This window comes from Crocuta crocuta, unplaced genomic scaffold (genome assembly GCF_008692635.1).
Source record: "Crocuta crocuta isolate KB4526 unplaced genomic scaffold, BGI_CrCroc_1.0 scaffold170, whole genome shotgun sequence".
NCBI classification, from domain to species: domain Eukaryota; kingdom Metazoa; phylum Chordata; class Mammalia; order Carnivora; family Hyaenidae; genus Crocuta; species Crocuta crocuta.
Window position 1 is genome coordinate 6,577,509 of NW_027527853.1, and position 18,704 is coordinate 6,596,212.

The following is an 18,704-nucleotide window of genomic DNA, read 5'->3' on the forward strand; positions in this document are numbered from 1 at the left end:
CAATGATTAAATTTTTGAACTATCACAGGATGAACAAAATGAAGAATTATATAACCAAAGTAGCCCAAGAGTAAATATGACCTTAGTAAGCTCTTGCCCCAACTATCCTGGTGGCTAGAGAGTAAAGAAGAAAAGGCCACTTGGAAAATATTAGTCTTTGACATTCCCAACTCACTTTAAATGCTGTACTTCAAGACACCAGACTATTGTATTTTTAAGTTTCATTATCTGGAAACGTTACGTAAACATTTTTTACTTTACTCTACTAACTACAAATAATTACCTGCATTGCTGGACCTGAGGATAAGTTAGTAAGGATGAAAGAAGAGTCATAATACTATTTGTTGAAGCAGTAAGATCATCTAGTTCCAGAAGAGCATCCCATAATGTATTTATAATAAAGGGTACCTATAGGATCAGTTATTAAGAAAAAGTTATTTTACACAATATATTCACATGGCATGCAAAACTGTAATCACCTGACTCAAAAACATATACAATCCCCATGCCCTTGGATATTGCCAGTTTTGAGCAAAACTAAGGGGGAGACATTATTTGCCTTTAGTAATTCTCTACCTCTCCTTAAATGCCACTCAACTCTACTTTGGTACCTCCCTTCATAGCCAGGCTTATAAAGGGAGGGAGAATTCAGGAAATAAGATAGCCAATACTCTTATTTTATGTAAAAATACTAAAATTGGAAAACAACAGTGTACACACAAAAGACATGACCTCTGTAAAGTATATTTAAAACAACATTAATCATCATGAAAAGATAAATTTAGTGTTTGCGTTTTTAAATAAATACTGCTTGCTACACTTCCAAATGCTGTATTCATGTTCTGGTCTTGATAATAAAAAGCAAAGTCAGACAGACCCTGAAAGAGGCATTTCAAAAAATGATACCATATTAAAACAACTTAAAGCCAAAACCACGGGGCGCCTGGGTGGCTCAGTTGGTTGAGCGTCTGACTTCAGCTCAGGTCATGATCTCACAGTTCAATGTTTTTCAGATGCCGCGCCCTGAATGTAAACAAGCTCTATAGAAGAAAATGCAAAAATATTTCATTTACCTTCTGTGTCTGAAGATCTACAAGGCTTTCTACCACAGGTACTAATGATGCTGCAGCAACAGCTCTGACATCATCATCAAGGTCCTGAAGTCCTTCAATTATTCTAGTTAAAACTTTGGGCAATAAAGTATTAATTACATCCTGTAAAACAACACATCAAAATAAATTTTCTGTAATGCAATTATTGTGCTTAAAAAAATTTTTTTATTAAATTTACCATATGAAAGCATAAATCCCAGTCTTTTTTTTTTTTTTAAGTTTATTATTTATTTATCTGAGTAATCACTACACCCAACGTGGGGCTCGAACTCATGACCCCTAGATCAAGAGTCACGCATTCTTCCAAATAAACCAGACACAAGCCCCAAAAATCCTAATCTTGATTGGTGTCAGTCAGTCAAGCATCTGAGTTCGGCTCAGGCCATAATCTCACAGTTTGTGAGTTCGAGCCCTGCTTCGGGCTCTGTGCCAACAGCTAGCTCAGAGCCTGGAGACTGCTTTGGATTCTGTGTCTCCCTGCCTCTTTGCCCCTCCCCTGCTCACGCTCTGTTTCTCCCTCTCTCAAAAATAAAACATTTTTTTAAATCCCAATCTTTATTTAAAAAAAAAAAATCACATAAAAAAGAAAAATAACATCAAAAGAAGCCTATTTGTAATTAATCCCATTTGAAAAACCACAACAGCATCAAGTACTCTATTATCCAATGTGACTTAAAAAATCAGAATATGTTTTCAAGGTAAAACTATGAACTCCCTGCGTGAACACATACAGATACATACTGCTATGCTGGAACTTCAAGTTCTTCTATTTCTTATTCAACACTACTGACAACCAAAAGGGGTGTGAGAGAAAAGGGCAGGAAAAGCCATCCCTTCCTGCGCTCCTTACTTCAATCTATTCTCCTTTCAATTTCCCCAATAGAGCTAGTCCCCAGAGTCTACTCCTGGGATCATACACAAGGAATCACCCTGAGAATGGGTCCTGCTATGAGACCCATATACAGGAACAAGTATTCAAACCTAATGAACCATCTTTTGATTTGTACTTAAATTCTTATAGCACCACCTATCTCTATGATACTGCCTCAAGAAGGCAAATCTTAAAATGCCAGCTCATCTGTAACACTAAGAATCTAAGGCCATTTCATATCATTAATAAAAATAAACTAAGGGGTGGGGGGGGACTTCCATGCTTCAAAAACTGAAGTGTTTACCTGACGAACTGCCAAAGCATACTTTATTCCTAGCAGACCACCATGTCTAACTTCCCACTGTTCTTGAGTAAGTAACTTAAGCAGCACATCCACAGTCTTATGAACTCCAGTTTCATTCATGTGTTTTAACACCACACCTAATGTCTGAGCACAAGTTTCACGAACTGGTGCCACAACCTATGAATAAGAAAGGAAGAAAACTCGTATTTACAAAAGACTTATTTTGTTGAATTTGAAATGTGATCAGACAAAGCCTCCCTTAGGTGATACTTACTTCATCAGAAACAAAGTCTCCAAATCTGTCTAACGCAAAAACACAAAGGAGTCTAATAACTAAGTCTTCCAACCACTCTTGATGCTGCTGAATCATCTGTTAAAACAATCATTTTTAATTACCAAAATCATACTTTGTATTGGAGGCTGGGGCACAGTAAGTCCAAAATTAAGATTAAAATAGTGGGACACACAATTTTTGTTATAGGAACAACCAAAATATAGAAGACTCCCAATTACTACCTTTAAGATGAACCACATCATGTTTATTAATTAGGTTCAAATATACTACACCAAGATCTTAAAGATTTATGAATTCTATTCTTACTTGCACTCTAAGAGAAATTAAGAAACTACTCAAGATTGCTCTAATTTCAATTTTATCTGTCACGTATCTATTATCTCTATTACCTGTGTCTCATGGTACACCAATCATATTGCTCAATGACCTCTAAACTATCCTCTTATACCTCCTCCTCTACTTCCCAATCTTTGGTGTCTTGCTCCTACATATTTTTCCACTCAATGTTTTTGAACAAATCTTTCCCGGTAACTCATTCTTTCTCCGTTAATACACTTCTTCCTAACCTTTAAACATTTTTCCTCGTATTTACTTTTCCATATTTATTTATTTCTCTCATTTCTATGTCATGACACAAACTCTGTAACTTCCCTGTCTTGAGAAAAGAAGCCAACTACTGAAATTTGTTGATAACTGGTCCTTTACTACACTTACCTCTTCTAAAGTGCTATCTCCCATTTTACCACCACTTTTTCCATGAGCTTTAAGGATTTCCCGAAGTCCAGTGCCTGCACCATGCCGAACCTAAAAACAAACAAGATCCAAATGTCAAAGGTTAAATGCTTCAGAAACTGACCTTAATTTTTCTTCAGTATCAATAAGGGATACTAGATTTTTAAGAAATCAGAATAAACTAAAGTGGCACTTCAAAAAAATGTGCTTTTCTTCTGCTATCCAAGAAAAATTACATGTATTAGTTTCACAATTTTGGTTATGTCAAATTTTTCTAAAATCAAGCTAAGAAAATAACTACTCTAAGATCCTTCTGCGATAATTACTTGGCTATGACTTCCCTACCCATTACCTGCATTTAGCATTATCCACAGCAAAAATGACGACAGAATCATATGTTGTTCCCTACAGCCCCAACATCAATATTTTAGAAATATATATGTTAGAACTAAGTTCCAAAGATACCAGGGTAAATGTGAAGGAAGACAACTCAACTGTCTCATGACTAATGCTTCACTGTCACTCTGTAGCATTTTCAAGCGTCATGTGGAAGGGAGGAAACAGACCACTGACACTGCAGCTACCCACTTATTCAAGACTCAATTTAAGTTAACACTTGAATAACTTTAAACAGGTGTACATCAAGGAGCAGAAAGACTGCTAAAAGGTATTCCACAGCAGTGGTTTTTAAATTACCCAGAAGCCAACCAAAGTAGGACAGAATGCTTTGAGACCACCAACTCTCAACTTCAATCAGAGGAACCTCACTTTCATCTCTTTTAACATGTTGGGATCTGATCAAGATTTTCTTTGAAGAAGTATTTCTGAAACTAAAATGCTGGCTTGGAAACTACTGCTCTTAATCAAACTGGGCTCTTAATCAAATCATCCACTTAAAAAGGAAGTTTTTACTATTTGGGAGAGATATCAAGTCTTAATACCACAGCTTAAAAAAATGAAAAGAAATGAATATTTCACTAAAGATATATGACCAAAACAGGTATGAAAGGGGCAAATCAGACTAAAGTTTTCCACTTAGAAGATGAGTGATATGAAGTACCCAGATCAGTGGGAAGAATAGAGAACGCCCTAAAAAAAAAAAAAAATAGATGATGCTTCACATGGTTACCTTCATTAACAACAACAACAACAACAAAAACCCAAAAAACAAAAACAGAGCTCAGAGCTGAGCGAAGCTGTAATCTTACCTCCCAGGAAGGATTAAAAAGGTCATTGCAAAGTTCTTCACAAAAGCTTTCTAAAGGCCATTCATTTGTCTGAATAAAAAAAAAAAAACAGAATTACTAATTCAAAATGTTTGTTTTATGCTAACAACTTAAGTAATTTAATAAAGTGTATTTATTTGCAGGTCTAGTAAGTACAGGTTTTAAATTTTTTAGTAATTAAAATTTTTACTAATGAAGTAAACATACAATAAAATTTCTCCCAATGGATAATCTACTGACACATTAGTATGAAAAAATTATAAACAATTTCAAAAGACACTTTAAGTCATTTTAATAGTACCTCTTCAATTAAGGAAGAACTGTCTGGAATATTATCAATCAAAACTTTGGAATCATTTGCAGGCTGATTAATAACAACATTTGCTATTTTTCGTCTCTTTTCTTCTGGTTCCCCATCAGTGCTATCATTGCTAAAAAATAAAAGTCACCATTTTAAAAAGTGAATGAAGAATAATGTGAACCACAGTGAATGTAAGAGAATACATCATGTGAATAAATGTTATGCCACATTCTACTTACATAGTTTACTTAAAATCTCATGCATAAAATAAGATTAACTACTTAAAAGTTTTGAGCAAAATATATTCCCCTACTCTCACTGATGAATGTAAAATAGGTTCATGAATTCCAGGATTGCTTTCAAACTGAATCACAAATTTAACAGTCTTTCTTCCTCTCTTTAACCAGCTCTTCTTTTCATTTTAAACTCCCTTGGTCTAACAACCTAAATCTGACCTAGCTTAACTTTTCTAGGCTTTTCTACCCTAGAGGAAACTAATATACTGAGTAGCACACTATACTCCTACTAACTCTTAAAAAACGGAGATAATTGACCAATGAAAAAGATGTCCAGAAAATCTGAAGAAATGTTACTTTATGACTAGAACAAAAATATTGAGACCAGCCTAATAATAAAACATAACAAAAGAGAAGACAAACCACTTTATTCAGTATTAACAGAAAGGACAACTAGCACAGCTGAGTTACATACAGCATTATTTTCTAAAATATCCCCCATATCTTAATAATTAATGTTTTATTTATTTCTGAGAGAGAGAGAGAGAGAGAGAGACAGCGTGAGCAGGGGAGGGTCAGATTTTTTTTTTTTAATGTTTTATTTATGGCCAACCATTTTTTCTAAAGGTGATGAAAGAGGGGCACCTGGGTGGCTCAGTCGATTAAGTGTCTGACTCTTGGTTTCGGTTCAGGTCATGACCTTGTACTTCATGAGTTTGAGCCCTGCATCAGGCTCTTCAGTTCTTCACTGACAGTACTGAGCTTCCTTGGGATTCTTTCTCTTCCTCTCTCTCTCTGCCCCTCCCCCAATCATGCGGTCTCTGTCTCGCTCAAAATTAACATAAATAAATAGAGAAATAAATAAACAAACAAACAAATAAATAAATAAAAGAAATCTAACCTCCCTCAGTCTCCTTCTCTATTATTCTTCTTCCCTGAATTTTCTCCAACCTAGACACACTGCTTGGTCACCTTACTCTCCTCTTTTTAGAATGTCTTTTCCAAATATTCATAGGACTCATATCCTCAGTCCTTTCAGATCTTTAAAGAAAAGTCACCTCTGTGAATCCCTCCCGGACTATCCTTACCTAAAATTTCAAACTCTCTCCCCCACAACACATTTCACATATTTCTTCCTTGTTTTATCTTTTTCTTGCTTAACTCTCATCATTAACACATATATACATATACTAATGTTACTTATCTTTTTTTATTTAATGTTTATTTCTTTTTGAGAGAGAAACAAAATATGAGTGGGTGTGAGAGAGAGAGACACACATAATCTGGAGCAGGCTCCAGGCTTGGAGCTAATCAGCACAGAGCCCAACGTGGGGCTCAAACTCGTGAACTGTGAGATAATGACCTGATTTAAAGTCAGATGCTTAATCAACTGAGCCACCCAGGCGCTCCTACTGATCTTCTTTTAAAAAAAAAAAAAAAAATTATGTTTAAGTAATCTCTATATCCAACATGGGGCTTGAATTTACAATCCCAAGATCAAGAGTTGCAAGCTCTACCAACTGAGCCAGCCAGGTACCCATACTTATTTATCTTCCTCTTTATTTATTTTTCCTTCCAGAATGTAAGCTTCATGAAGGCAGAATTATCTACTTTATTCACCAGTGCATCCTAAGGGCTTAGAACAGTATCTAGTACTCAGAAAGTATTCTGTAATTATCTGCGTAATGAATCATAAACTCTGAAAAATAAAGTCTACTATTTCAAATATTTATCCAAATATTTGGGTAAAAGTGCTTATACAAATAAAGCCAATAAAAACTTATTACATTACTATATATAATCCTAATTAGTTGTTTACTTAAAAAACCCTGTAGTTTAGGGGCGCCTGGGTGGCTTAGTCGGTTAAGTATCCGACTTTCGCTTAGGTCATGATCTCGCGGTTCGTGGGTTCGAGCCCCGCGTCGGGCTCTGTGCTGACTGCCAGCTCAGAGCCTGGAGCCTGTTTCAGTCTGTGACTCCCTCTCTCTCTGACCCTCCCCTGCTCACGCTATTCTCTCTCTCTCTCCTAGAAATAAATAAAACATTAAAAAACAAAACAAAACAAAAAAAACCCTGTAGTTTAATGAAGCTTAATAAAAATTTCATACTGAACTTAACCCCAAGTAAAAATTTATACCAAGTAGATGGTTATTATTTATTCCCCTTTGCACCTAGTTTTTAAATACACACTATAAACATTTACATTTTAGCTTTGTATTTATAAATGGAAAAAACAAAAGGTCCTGTCATCTGCAAAAACCAAACTTTGTAAGTTTTCACATGTTTAATTCATCATTTTCTCAAACATTTCTAGAACACCACAAAAGATTCAGATTTAACAGAGCCAAATGGGGCAGTTTTTTTTTTTAATGTTTTATTTATTTCTGAGAGAGACAGAGAGACAGCGTGAGCAGGGGAGGGTCAGAGAGAGAGGGAGACACAGAATCTGAAACAGGCTCCAGGCTCTAAGCTAGCTGTCAGCACAGGGCCTGACGCGGGGCTCGAACCCACGAACCGTGAGATCATGGCCTGAGACGAAGACGGACACTTAACCAACTGAGCCACCCAGGCGTCCCTAAATGGGGCATTTTAATGAATGCCCCATTCGGCTCTGTTAATTGAAAATGAAAATCTGCATTTTAATTAATGAATATCTGCATTTAACAGACCCCTCAAAGTGCTTCTAAACAAGGTTGTTTCGAACCACTCTTTTAGAATTGGTGTTCCAAACCATATACAGATACCACTTTTATTAATTCATTAAGAAAATCTGGACAGTGATTTTACTCAGAGTTCTTTCCTACAACAAGATTAAGTAAATAAACTTGGATTACTGTTTCCTATGCAGTTTAGCCCCCAGGCTAGAAGACAGATGATGTAATACTGTGACAGTTCTATACTAATCCATATTCTTAACATGTGGCCTTTGGGGTGCCTGGGTAGCTCAGGTGGTTCAACATCCAACTTCGGCTCAGGTCATCTCACAATTCATGGGTTGAAGCCCCATTTCAGGCTCTGAGCTGACAGGTCAGAACCTGGAGCCTGCTTTCAGATTCTGTATCTTCCTCTCTGTGCCCCTTCCCCCTCCAAACATAAACAAATATTTTTAAAAATTAAAAAATTTAAAAAAAAAATAAAATTTTAAAAATTTTAAAAAATTGTGGCCCTTAGACCATCTCTGACTTCACTCTGCCTACCCTCACCTCTGTCTACTCATCCTAGACACACTGCCTTTCTTTCTGTTTCTTGAATGGTCTATGATTAAGGCATTTACATTTGTTCCCTCTGCCTGGAATGCACTTCCCTTGGAAGATCTTCATCCCCAATTTAAAGGTCATAATTAGTAAGAAAAATAATCTGCATATGTGGATTATTCTGGGGAAGCTATCCTAGTCCCTAGTAATAGTAAATGATCTCTGACAATTGAGCAAGACAATCCAAATAATGCTCCCCAGCTAAAGACAATGTCAGCAAATGTTTTTAAAAATCAAGCAGACACAAACTTAAACTATAAAAAAATCACTGTTTTAAATTAATAAGCAAAAAATAAATCACTACCTCTTCTCATTAGTTTCCACTGCATCCCTGGATCTCTGTTTTGCAAATAACTTGGCCATTCTTTTAGCTTTGTTCTTTTGTCTATTGCTCATTCCTGCTCGAAATTCTGAGTCAATCAATTCAGCTGCCTGGAGAGTCTAAAAGAATAAAAGAATGCTGAGTTTGAAATTTTGAAGTTAAAATAAATGTCCATCATCTTAGCCTCAGAAGAGGACTAAGTCTATAAATTTCACTATATCCAAAGTGACCACAGTTTCACAGCTTCATGCTATTCTGCTGTATGGCTATTACCATAAGTTCACTCTTTTATTCCTTCTTTCCTATTCTTCCAATTCATCAGGTGCTTGTGTATTTAACTTTTTTTGTCATAGATGTGGCACAAATGTATGATCATAACCAACAAAGAGGATTTTGAAAAAGTGATACTTCAAAATGACCACAGTAATAAAGATGTGGTGGTACACAGATACAATGGAATATTACTCAGCCATTAAAAAACAAAGAATTAAATCTTGCCATTTGCAACAGCATGGATAGATTTAGAGTATAACACTATGCAAAATAAGTCAGAGAAAGACAAATACCATGTTTTCACTCATATGTGGAATTTAAGAAACAAAAAAAATAAAGAAAAGAAAAAACAAACTCTTAATCATAAAGAACAAACTGATGGTACCAGAGGGGAGGTGGGTGGGGGAATAGGTCAAACAGGTGAAAAAGATTAAGAGTACACTTACCTTGATGAACTCCAAGTAACATATAGAATTGTTCAATTACCCAAAACTAATAATACTGTAGGTTAACTATACTGGATTCAAAATAAAAACAAAAAAACTGTAATACCACCCTCAAGTTGTAAGAACAAAGAATATTAATAAAGGAAACTAATAATCATCTGTTGAAAAAAATTATAGCCATAAGTGATCTAGCATCCTATAGTCAACTTAACCGATATTGCTCCTTCCCTCTTAAGCCATCACTATCTATTGTTTTTGCTTACTTTCCCTTTCATGGGAGACATTATAAAGGCTGTGAGATAGAAATGCTTTCAGCTCAAGCCTAAAAATCTTTTCTGCCCTTAACTGACTTAAGATTCAACTAAAATTCACACTTTGACAACCAATCTGGGTTAGTGGTATAGATGCCCTGCTATACAGTCTTGGTCCAGGGACCAATGGCACATATATAAGCAATGATGAACCTATGGCAACAAGTAATATTAAGCAACTCCTCCCAAAGATCCATGACATGTAAGGCCAACCCAACTTGGATCTCACAAACCTCAAACTGGCTGGCTGGATGTTGCCTACATGCAACTAGTCTGTCTATACCCCATCTTCTCTATTATACCTGGCCCGTCTTTTTTCTTACACCATACATAATAATCACACTATTATCACATTACTACATTTTTGTTTTCCTTTATTCTATTTTTATTTACATCTCATGCTTCACTTTGCATCCCATTTCTTTCTGTTTCTTTACGGTTGTCATATTTTCTGCCTCTTTAAACTCTTTTTTCCTCAGGAATGTTCCCTTTTTTTTTTTTTTTTTTTTTTTTTTTTNACATACTCCCTTAACCCTAAGAAAATAGTTTGCGAATTCTGATGGTTTAGAGAACTAGTATAAAGGCAAAGGAAAAGGGTTTCATGACTGCAAAACAGGAATTCTTAATAAGGACCAGGAAACTCTAAAAAGATATTGCAGGGGCAAGAGGAAAGAATACCAACCCCCTTGAATGGTAATATTTCAGTTGCATGTGAATTTTTCTGAGGAGAGAACCACAGCATTTATTGACTCTTAAACAGTTTGGGACATTAAAAAAGCAAAAGCAACAGTATGTGAGCATCCAACGGGAACTGGAAGAATAGAGAAAAAGGAGGAATACAGAGCAAAATTATGGTCCATCCATACAACAAAAGAGCATGAAGCTATCAAAAACATATATGATCAATCCGTACATACTGATATATTCAGCTACATGAAATGAGAAGAGGTAAATATAGCTTAAAATACACAAATACTTGTGTCTACACGTCCAAGTAATTCATAAAGGGTTGCATGTGGGGCAGGGACATGCGTCTCCATCAATTATTAAAAACTTCTTTTACTTCATATTGTATACCTTTTTACATTGTTTGAAAGTTTTCTTATCATGTCTGTTACCTTCTCAAATAAAAGAATAAATCATAGCTCTAAAGATTCCTAGTTATCATCATACTAGCCCTTACTATCATCTAGTCAAACATTTATTTTTTTCCCACTAAAGAACAAAGGAAAAAGCAATTGGTCCAACTGGGATCTCTCAATAGCAGTGGCTCCTAAAAGACCCGCACAGATTTCTAACAGTCAGTCCAGAGTTCATAAGGTAGGCAGAACTTGTCTCTTTAGAATCTGTTACCAGAAATCCAGTTCATGATAACTAAATACTAAATTATGGTGAAACAAGCAACGAGTAGAATTAAGAACAGCATTTTTTTTCATTCCAATAGCATGGCAATATGAAGCAAAACCCTTGTATTACTTGCAATCAAACAACCAAAGATTTTACCTACAGGTTGTTTGTTTATAAGGGCTGCTGAGGTTGGGGTATAATCCAAATCTTCATCATTGAAGAGTTCTTCAGTACTCATTCCAATGGCTTCTCCCATATTAAGGCCAAGTTTCTTTTGTAATAGTTTCCGTTGGCGTGCTATCCTCTCTTTAGGATCCACTTCACCTTTAAACAGAAAAGAAATACATTTCCTCCAAATCAGGTAAGAAGTTTTCTAATCAATGAAGATCAAACTTGATTCAAATTTAAAAAAAAAAATTTTTTTTTTTTAACTATTAAAACACCCCTCTCGGGGGTGCCTGGGTAGATCAGTCAATTAAACATCCAACTCTTGGGGCGCCTGGGTGGCTTAGTCGGTTAAGCGTCCGACTTTCACTTAGGTCATGATCTCGTGGTTCGTGGGTTCGAGCCCCGCGTCGGGCTCTGTGCTGACGGCCAGCTCAGAGCCTGAAGCCTGTTTCGGTCTGTGTCACCCTCTCTCCCTGACCCTCCCCTGCTCACGCTGTCTCTCTCTCTCTCTCCTAGAAATAAATAAAAATAAAAAAAATTAAAAAAAAAAAACCATCCAACTCTTGATTTTGGCTCAGGCCATGATCTCATCGTTTGTGGGATCAAGCCCCATGTCAGGCTCTGCAGTGACAATGCAGAGTCTGCTTGAGATGCTCTCTCTACCTCTTTCTCTGCCCCTCTCTGCTAACGCACGCACTTTCTCTCTCTCAAAATACTTAAAAACAAACAAAAACCAGCTCTCCTGACAATAAAACAAACCATACTCACATACTCTGCATACATCATAAACTGTTACCTGGCTATGATTGAAAAATAGTGTTCTAGGGGCATCTGTTTATTATTATTTGAGAGAGTGTGTGAATGGGGGAGGGTAGAGAGAGAGGGAGACACAGAATCTGAAGCAGGCTCCAGTCTCTGAGCTGTCAGCACAGAGCTTGATGTGGGGCTCAAACCCATAGACTGCAAGACCATGACCTGAGCTGAAGTCAGACGCTTAATCGACCAACTGAGTCACCTGGGGACCCCATTTGCCTGTTTTAAGATGAACAAGTGAAGACCACTTCATTAACTTGGCTAGGTAGATATGCTTTGAGTAATGATTAATTTTATTAGCAACAAAAACTATTCTCTTTTGGTCTTAGGCAAAAGAGCAAGCTATTTACTTACAGAAATCCATTAAAAACATCAAAGTTTTTTCCCTCTCAAAGCATCAATCCTGAATGGCCAAAACATTATTTTATATCCAGATGGATTCTGTAAGTTTAAAGATAATGGAATGATCGCCTACGCAAGATTTTTCATTTTTAGTGTTTGCCTCGGTTACCAACATGAGTAGATCCAATTATTTAAAATTTTAAAACACATGATAAAAAAGAAAACTGTCATATAGCCTCTCAAATGTCCAGAACTGTGAAAACAGTATCACAATCTGTACTAATCCTGGCTTTTAAAATCTACTTAATTGGGGGAACCTGGGTGGCTCAGTCAGTTTTAGGCATCTTGATTTTGGCTCTGGACATGATCTCACTGTCTGTGAGTTTGAGCCTTGCATTGCCCTCTGCGCTAAAAGCACAGGGCCTGCTAGGGATTCTCTCTCTCTCCTTCCCTCTCTCCCTCTCTCAAAATAAACAAACTTAAAAAAAAGAAAAGAAATCTATTCAACTGAGGCTCGTTGGTCACACTTTATGATTTCTCTAATACATAATAAAATGCCTGCTCAAATACTAGTATGTATCTATTAACAATGCACAGATATAATACACAGTCACTTAAAAGACAGAAAATATTCATATGGTATAGTTTTAGACCCAAATATTTTTGATTATCTTCTCACCCACAGTGCCTCCACCTCCCCAACTGCAAACTTCAGTCAATTTACATTTTGTAACATCTATTTTGATTCCGCATGGCTGATAAATAGCATGCCAAATAATATATTAGTCTGAATACACACATTTCAGACTTTCTTCTATAGGACTACTACATACCTGATTTTTCATCTTGTACTTCAAATTCTGCACCGGCAGATCCCAAAAGTGATGCCCCATGCTGTAACAATCTACATATATCAAATCTGTCAAAATTCAATCGATCTGTAGCAGGTGAATCCTCCATAGCACTTTCTGAAGTAGATTCTAAATGAGGTTGAAAAATATTTAATTTGATTATAAAGCCAAAGTGTAGAATGAAAGAAAGTTTACCTGGGGTGGCTGGGTGACATTTTAAGAAAAGCTACTGTGGATTTATTTACAATCAACTCTAATTTACAAATGAACTACGTAGTTGGTGGCTCCCCTTTTACAAACTATCAGAATGTCAGTGGGTATATGTAGAGCTGGTTTTTTTTTTTTTTTTACTACAAAAGCACATTATTTTATGAGGAAATGCATTTCATATTGAAATAGGTATGTTAAATGCCATACTGTCTCCATTTACGGTTTAGTAGTTTGAAAATACCAATGTAATAGCCTGGGTTCATTATAGTGCTAAATTAAGACAAACATATTCACATACTACATTCATACATAATAAGTTAATAAGCATCATTCCTCCCTATACCTAAGGCATATCTATCACACAAAGCAACTATTCATTCAATAGGTATCCTCCTAATATGAGAAAATTTTAATCTCCTGGTAAATTGGAAAAATCATAATTCCATCCAAGGCCTGAAAGTATCTGTAAAATGTTTTGTATTCCTCCCTAAAAAAGGTTATGCCTTTATGAATTTGAAAACCTATTGTAATTGTTCACTGACTTAATAATTTATTTAGCAGGTATTTGCATATAATTCATCTATTAAACTAAAGCATAAATGCTTTAAGTTTTCCAGTGATGACAAGCAACCTTACCATAAATTTTAATGCTGGCATAACCAATTTATTATTTTATAAAAAGAATCTGAGTTCTAATATTGCTACATACCAAAATAAACATGGAAATAAGCTGAAAAGAGAAAGCTCTTTTCTAGAATAAGTTATAACTTCTGGTTATATACTTCATTGGATGAGAAAAGACAAATTAATATAATCATTCAAAATAATAGGTGCCAGATAAAACAAAAGTTTTAGACAAGCTAAAATGTATGAAAAAAGTGGAGTTATCAAAGTGACTTGAAAATGAAATCAGGTTGCACCACATTAAATTCTCAATTAAAATGTACACCTTTACAAACTTTCAAAAGCATACATTCATTTTTAACTACCATTGCAGGCAGCCAGAAAAATAATTTCCACTACAAGATATCTAAAGGACACATAAGAAATTAAACACCATTCCAAATATCCATACACAATTATGCTTAAATTTAAAAAATAATTACACTATTCTCCCTGTAACAAGAAAAAATACTTTCAAATATTTATACTTCATTGATTTTGGGGGTTTTTTTAGGACATAAATTCCTTGAAGGAAGCAATAATCTCTATAAATCAAGCATATGTAAAGTTAATAACTTAAATATACATGAAAACATAGTTTATCTAATTTTTTTTAAGTATGGTGAAAATCACCTTATTCAATGTCATTTCCTGACAACGCTGTACCTGAAAATTAAGCCTTTAAATTAAAATTGCAATTATTAAAATATAAAATGTATAGGATAATTAATTCTACAGTTAGATTTTTGTTGCAAACTACTTTTACCACTTAAACGTACCTTGTTTGGTTCTTGGTGCTGGATTCCACTCAGGTACATTTTTCACTATAGCTTCAACAGCCTGTCCTGCTGCAATCCGGGTATCCCAATTTGTACTCCTTAAATATATCAACACCTTAAAAAAGTAGAAGATAAAATAGTTATTCCAAAAAATATTGTTTGTTCAAGGTAGCCAAAACAGAGAAATACAAATTTACTTGTGATTAACTTATAATTTAGTAGCTCTTAGGCTTTATATATAAATTTATACAAAACACCTTGGAATTATTATCATTTACAAGATTCTTTCATAGGAAATATAACTACACCTGAAAAAAAGGAAACAGGAAACTTTTATTTAAAAAATACTTAGGTGCATTTAAAAAATAACTTAGCTTTTAACAAACTAAAAAAGTACAATGTGTATTTTCATGAAACCCCATTACTTGTTCCAAAGAGTTAAAAACTAGCATAAAGAATAGGAGTGTCTGGTGGCTCAGTCAATTAAGCATTTGACTCTTGATTTCAGCTCAGGTCATGATCACACTGTTTGTGGGCTGGAGTCCCGTGCTGGGCTCTGCTCTGACAAAGCTTGCTTGGGATTCTCTCTCTCCCTTCCTCTCTGTCCCTCCCGTGCTCATGCTCTCTGCCTCTCTTTCTCAAAGAAAAAAAAAAAAAAAACGATTAAGAAAAAAACTAGCAGAGGGGCACCGGGGTGGCTCAGTTGGTTAAGCGTCTGACTTTGGCTCAGGTCATGATCTCGCAGTTTGTGGGTTCGAGCCCTGCGTTGGCTCTGTGCTGACAGCTAGCTCAGAGCCTGGAGCCTGTTTCAGATTCTGTGTCTCCCTCTCTCTCTGACCCTCCTCTGCTCATGCTGTCTGTCTGTCTGTCTCTCTCTCTCTCAGAAATAAAAGAAAAGAAAAAAGAAAAAAAACTAGCAGAAAGAATAAATGAGTTCGGCAAGACTGGAAGATATAAAATCAATATACAAAAATCAATTCTGGGCCACCAGGGTGGCTCAGTTGAGCTTCTGACTCTTGATTTTGGCTCCTCAGGTCATCTCAAACTTCCTACATCAAGCAGAAGGGTGTCAGGATGGCCGAGTGGTCTAGGCACCATACTCAAGGTGCTCACCTTCCCATCAAGCAGGAGTCTGGCTCTGCACTGACAGCTGGAAGCCTGCTTGGGATTGTCTAGCTCCTTATCTTTCTCCCCCTCCCTTCACTAGCGTGTGCATGCATTCTCTCTCTCAAAGTAAGTAAACATTAAAAAAAAAAATCAATTGGGGGCACCTGGGTGGCTCAGTCGGTTGAGCATCCGACTTCGACTCAGGTCATGATCTCATGGTTCATGGGTTAGAGCCCCACATCGGGGCTCTCACAAATAAACATTTAAAAAAAATTTTTTTAATGAATTATATGGCGATAGACAGTCAATAAACAATTTGAAAATAAAAATTTTTAAATCACTCCCCTCCCCCTTTTTTTTTGAGACAGAGAGTCTACCCGCATGAACTGGGGAGGGGCAGAGGGAGAAAGAAACTTCACACTGAGCCCAGAGCCCTGTTGGAGCTCTATCCCACACCATGAGATCATGAATGACCTGAGCCAAAATCAACAGCTGGTTGTTCAAACGACTGAGCTATCCAGGCCCCTCAATATCTCATTAACAATACCATCAAAAAGTATAAAATACTTAAAAATAAACTTAAAGTGCAAGACTCATATACTGAACACTACAAAAAATTCCAGATATCACTGAAAGAAATTAAAATCTAAATACAGTAAACAGAAAGACACCTCATGTTCAATATTAAAAATATACGGATTTTTAATATTGTTGGGGTGCATGAGTGGCTCAGCTGGTTAAGCATCTGGCTCTTGATTTCAGCTCAGGTCATGATCTCATGGTTCATGAATTCAAGCCCCAGATGAAGGCTGACAATGCAGACCCTGCTTGGGATTCTCTTCCTCTCTCTCTGCCCCTACCTGGCTCATGCACACACACTCTCTCAAAAATAAATAAATAAACTTAAAAAAAGAAAAAGATTGAATATTGTTAAGATAGTAATACTCCCTAAATTGATCTACTTATTCAACAACATTCCTATCAAAATCCCAGCTGATGTTTTTGCAGAAATGAGAAAGTTATCCTAAAATTTATATGGAAATGCAAGAGACCCAGAATCACCAAAACAACCCCGGAAAAGAATAACAGAGTTGGTATAATCACACTTCTTGATCTCAAAACTTACTACAAAGTGTTAGTAATCAAGACAGTGTGGTACTGGCAAAAGGACAGGTATATAGATCAATGGAAATGAATTGAGAGTATAAAACTAAAACTGTCTATGATCAACTGCCTTTTAAGAAGAGTGCCAAGACAATTCGATGGGGAACAAATAGTTCTTTCCACAAATGGTGCTGAGGCAATAAAATAATGATTGTGAACCCCTACCTTATCCCATACACAAAAATTAACTCAAAATGAGTCAGAAGTCTGAAACTAAGAGCTAAAACTATACAATTCTTAGAAGAAAATACAGGGGTAAATCTTTGGGACTTTAGATCAGGTAAGGTTTCTTAGATATGATCCCCAAAGCACAGGAATATGGGGGAGAAAAGGATAAATATGACTTCATCAAAGTTAGTAACTTTTGTGCTTCAAAGGATACCTTCAAGAAAGTGAAGACAGCCACAGACTGAAAGAACATATTTGCAAATCAAATACCTGGTATAGAGCTTGTAGCCAAAATATATAAAGAACTCTTACAACTCAATACTAAAAGAATATCCCACTTAAAAATGGGCAAAGGATCTGAATAAACAGTTCTCCAAAGATATACAAATGGTCAATAAACACATAATATCATTAGTCACCAGAAAAATGCAAGTCAGAACTATAATGACATCATTTCATACGCACTAGTATGGAAATAATCACAGTCAGTTAATAACAAGCACTGGCAAGGATGTAGAAAACATCAGATCTCTCATAAACTGCTGTTAGGAATGTGAAACAATGGCTCCAGTTTGGAAAACAGTCTGGCAGTTCCTCATAAAGTTAAACGTAGTTACTATATGATCCAGTAATTCTATTTGCAGGTTTATACCCATGAGAAATGAAAACATACACCCACACAAAAACCTGTACATGAATTTTCATAGCAGCATTCAAAGGCCAAAAGGTAGAAACCACCCCAGATGTCCATCAAATGGACAGGTAAGATGTGGTATATCCATATAATATATTCATATCATATCCATACAATGGAATATTATTTAACAATAAAAAGGAAGTAATGAGACACACTTCAATATGAAAGAACCTTAAAAATATTAAGTGAAACAAACCAGTCACATTTATATAAAATATTCATAATAGGCAAATCTATCAGCAAAAAGTAGATTAGGGGTTGTCTAGGGCTGGGTATGGGAGGAGTAATAGAGAGTGACTGCTAATGGGTATGAAGTTTCTTTTGGGGGAAATAAAAATACTTTAAAATTAGACTGTGGTCAAGATTGCACATATCTAAAATCACTGAGGGGGGCACCTGGCTAGCTCAGTCAGTGAATCTTGTGACTGTACGTCCTGGGGTTGTAAGTTCGAGCCCTACACTGAGTATAGAGGTTACTTAAAAATCAAATATTTTAAAAAAAAATCTTTAAAAAAATAAAATTATTGAATTGTGAACTTTACATGGGCAAACCGTACGGTGTATAAATTATATTTCAACAAGCAGTTTAAAAAAATAAAACAAAAAGCAACAGGAAAACTCTGAGGAGAGAAAAAAAGAGGACAGAAGTTGAGAAAGTACAAAAGACAAACTTTGCCTCTTTTGGAATTATTTGTTGGCAGCCAACAAACCA

At 35.8% G+C, this 18,704-nt stretch overlaps 1 protein-coding gene across 3 annotated transcripts in view; it reads right to left on the minus strand.

The window, feature by feature from the left end:
• BTAF1 (B-TFIID TATA-box binding protein associated factor 1) overlaps nucleotides 1–18,704 on the minus strand; it is a 102,434-nt gene that overhangs the window by 67,631 nt on the left and 16,099 nt on the right. For all 3 annotated transcript variants that reach the window (XM_077779904.1, XM_077779897.1, XM_077779888.1), the window contains 11 exons: nucleotides 14,857–14,971; nucleotides 13,187–13,333; nucleotides 11,191–11,354; nucleotides 8,636–8,772; nucleotides 4,842–4,971; nucleotides 4,523–4,591; nucleotides 3,297–3,386; nucleotides 2,562–2,657; nucleotides 2,288–2,464; nucleotides 1,074–1,214; nucleotides 284–408 (listed from right to left, as the gene is read on the minus strand). In XM_077779904.1, the coding sequence (XP_077636030.1) occupies nucleotides 284–408; nucleotides 1,074–1,214; nucleotides 2,288–2,464; nucleotides 2,562–2,657; nucleotides 3,297–3,386; nucleotides 4,523–4,591; nucleotides 4,842–4,971; nucleotides 8,636–8,772; nucleotides 11,191–11,354; nucleotides 13,187–13,313 (1,256 nt within the window). In that variant the 5' untranslated portion in view covers nucleotides 13,314–13,333; nucleotides 14,857–14,971. The remainder of the gene's footprint in view (nucleotides 1–283; nucleotides 409–1,073; nucleotides 1,215–2,287; nucleotides 2,465–2,561; nucleotides 2,658–3,296; nucleotides 3,387–4,522; nucleotides 4,592–4,841; nucleotides 4,972–8,635; nucleotides 8,773–11,190; nucleotides 11,355–13,186; nucleotides 13,334–14,856; nucleotides 14,972–18,704) is intronic.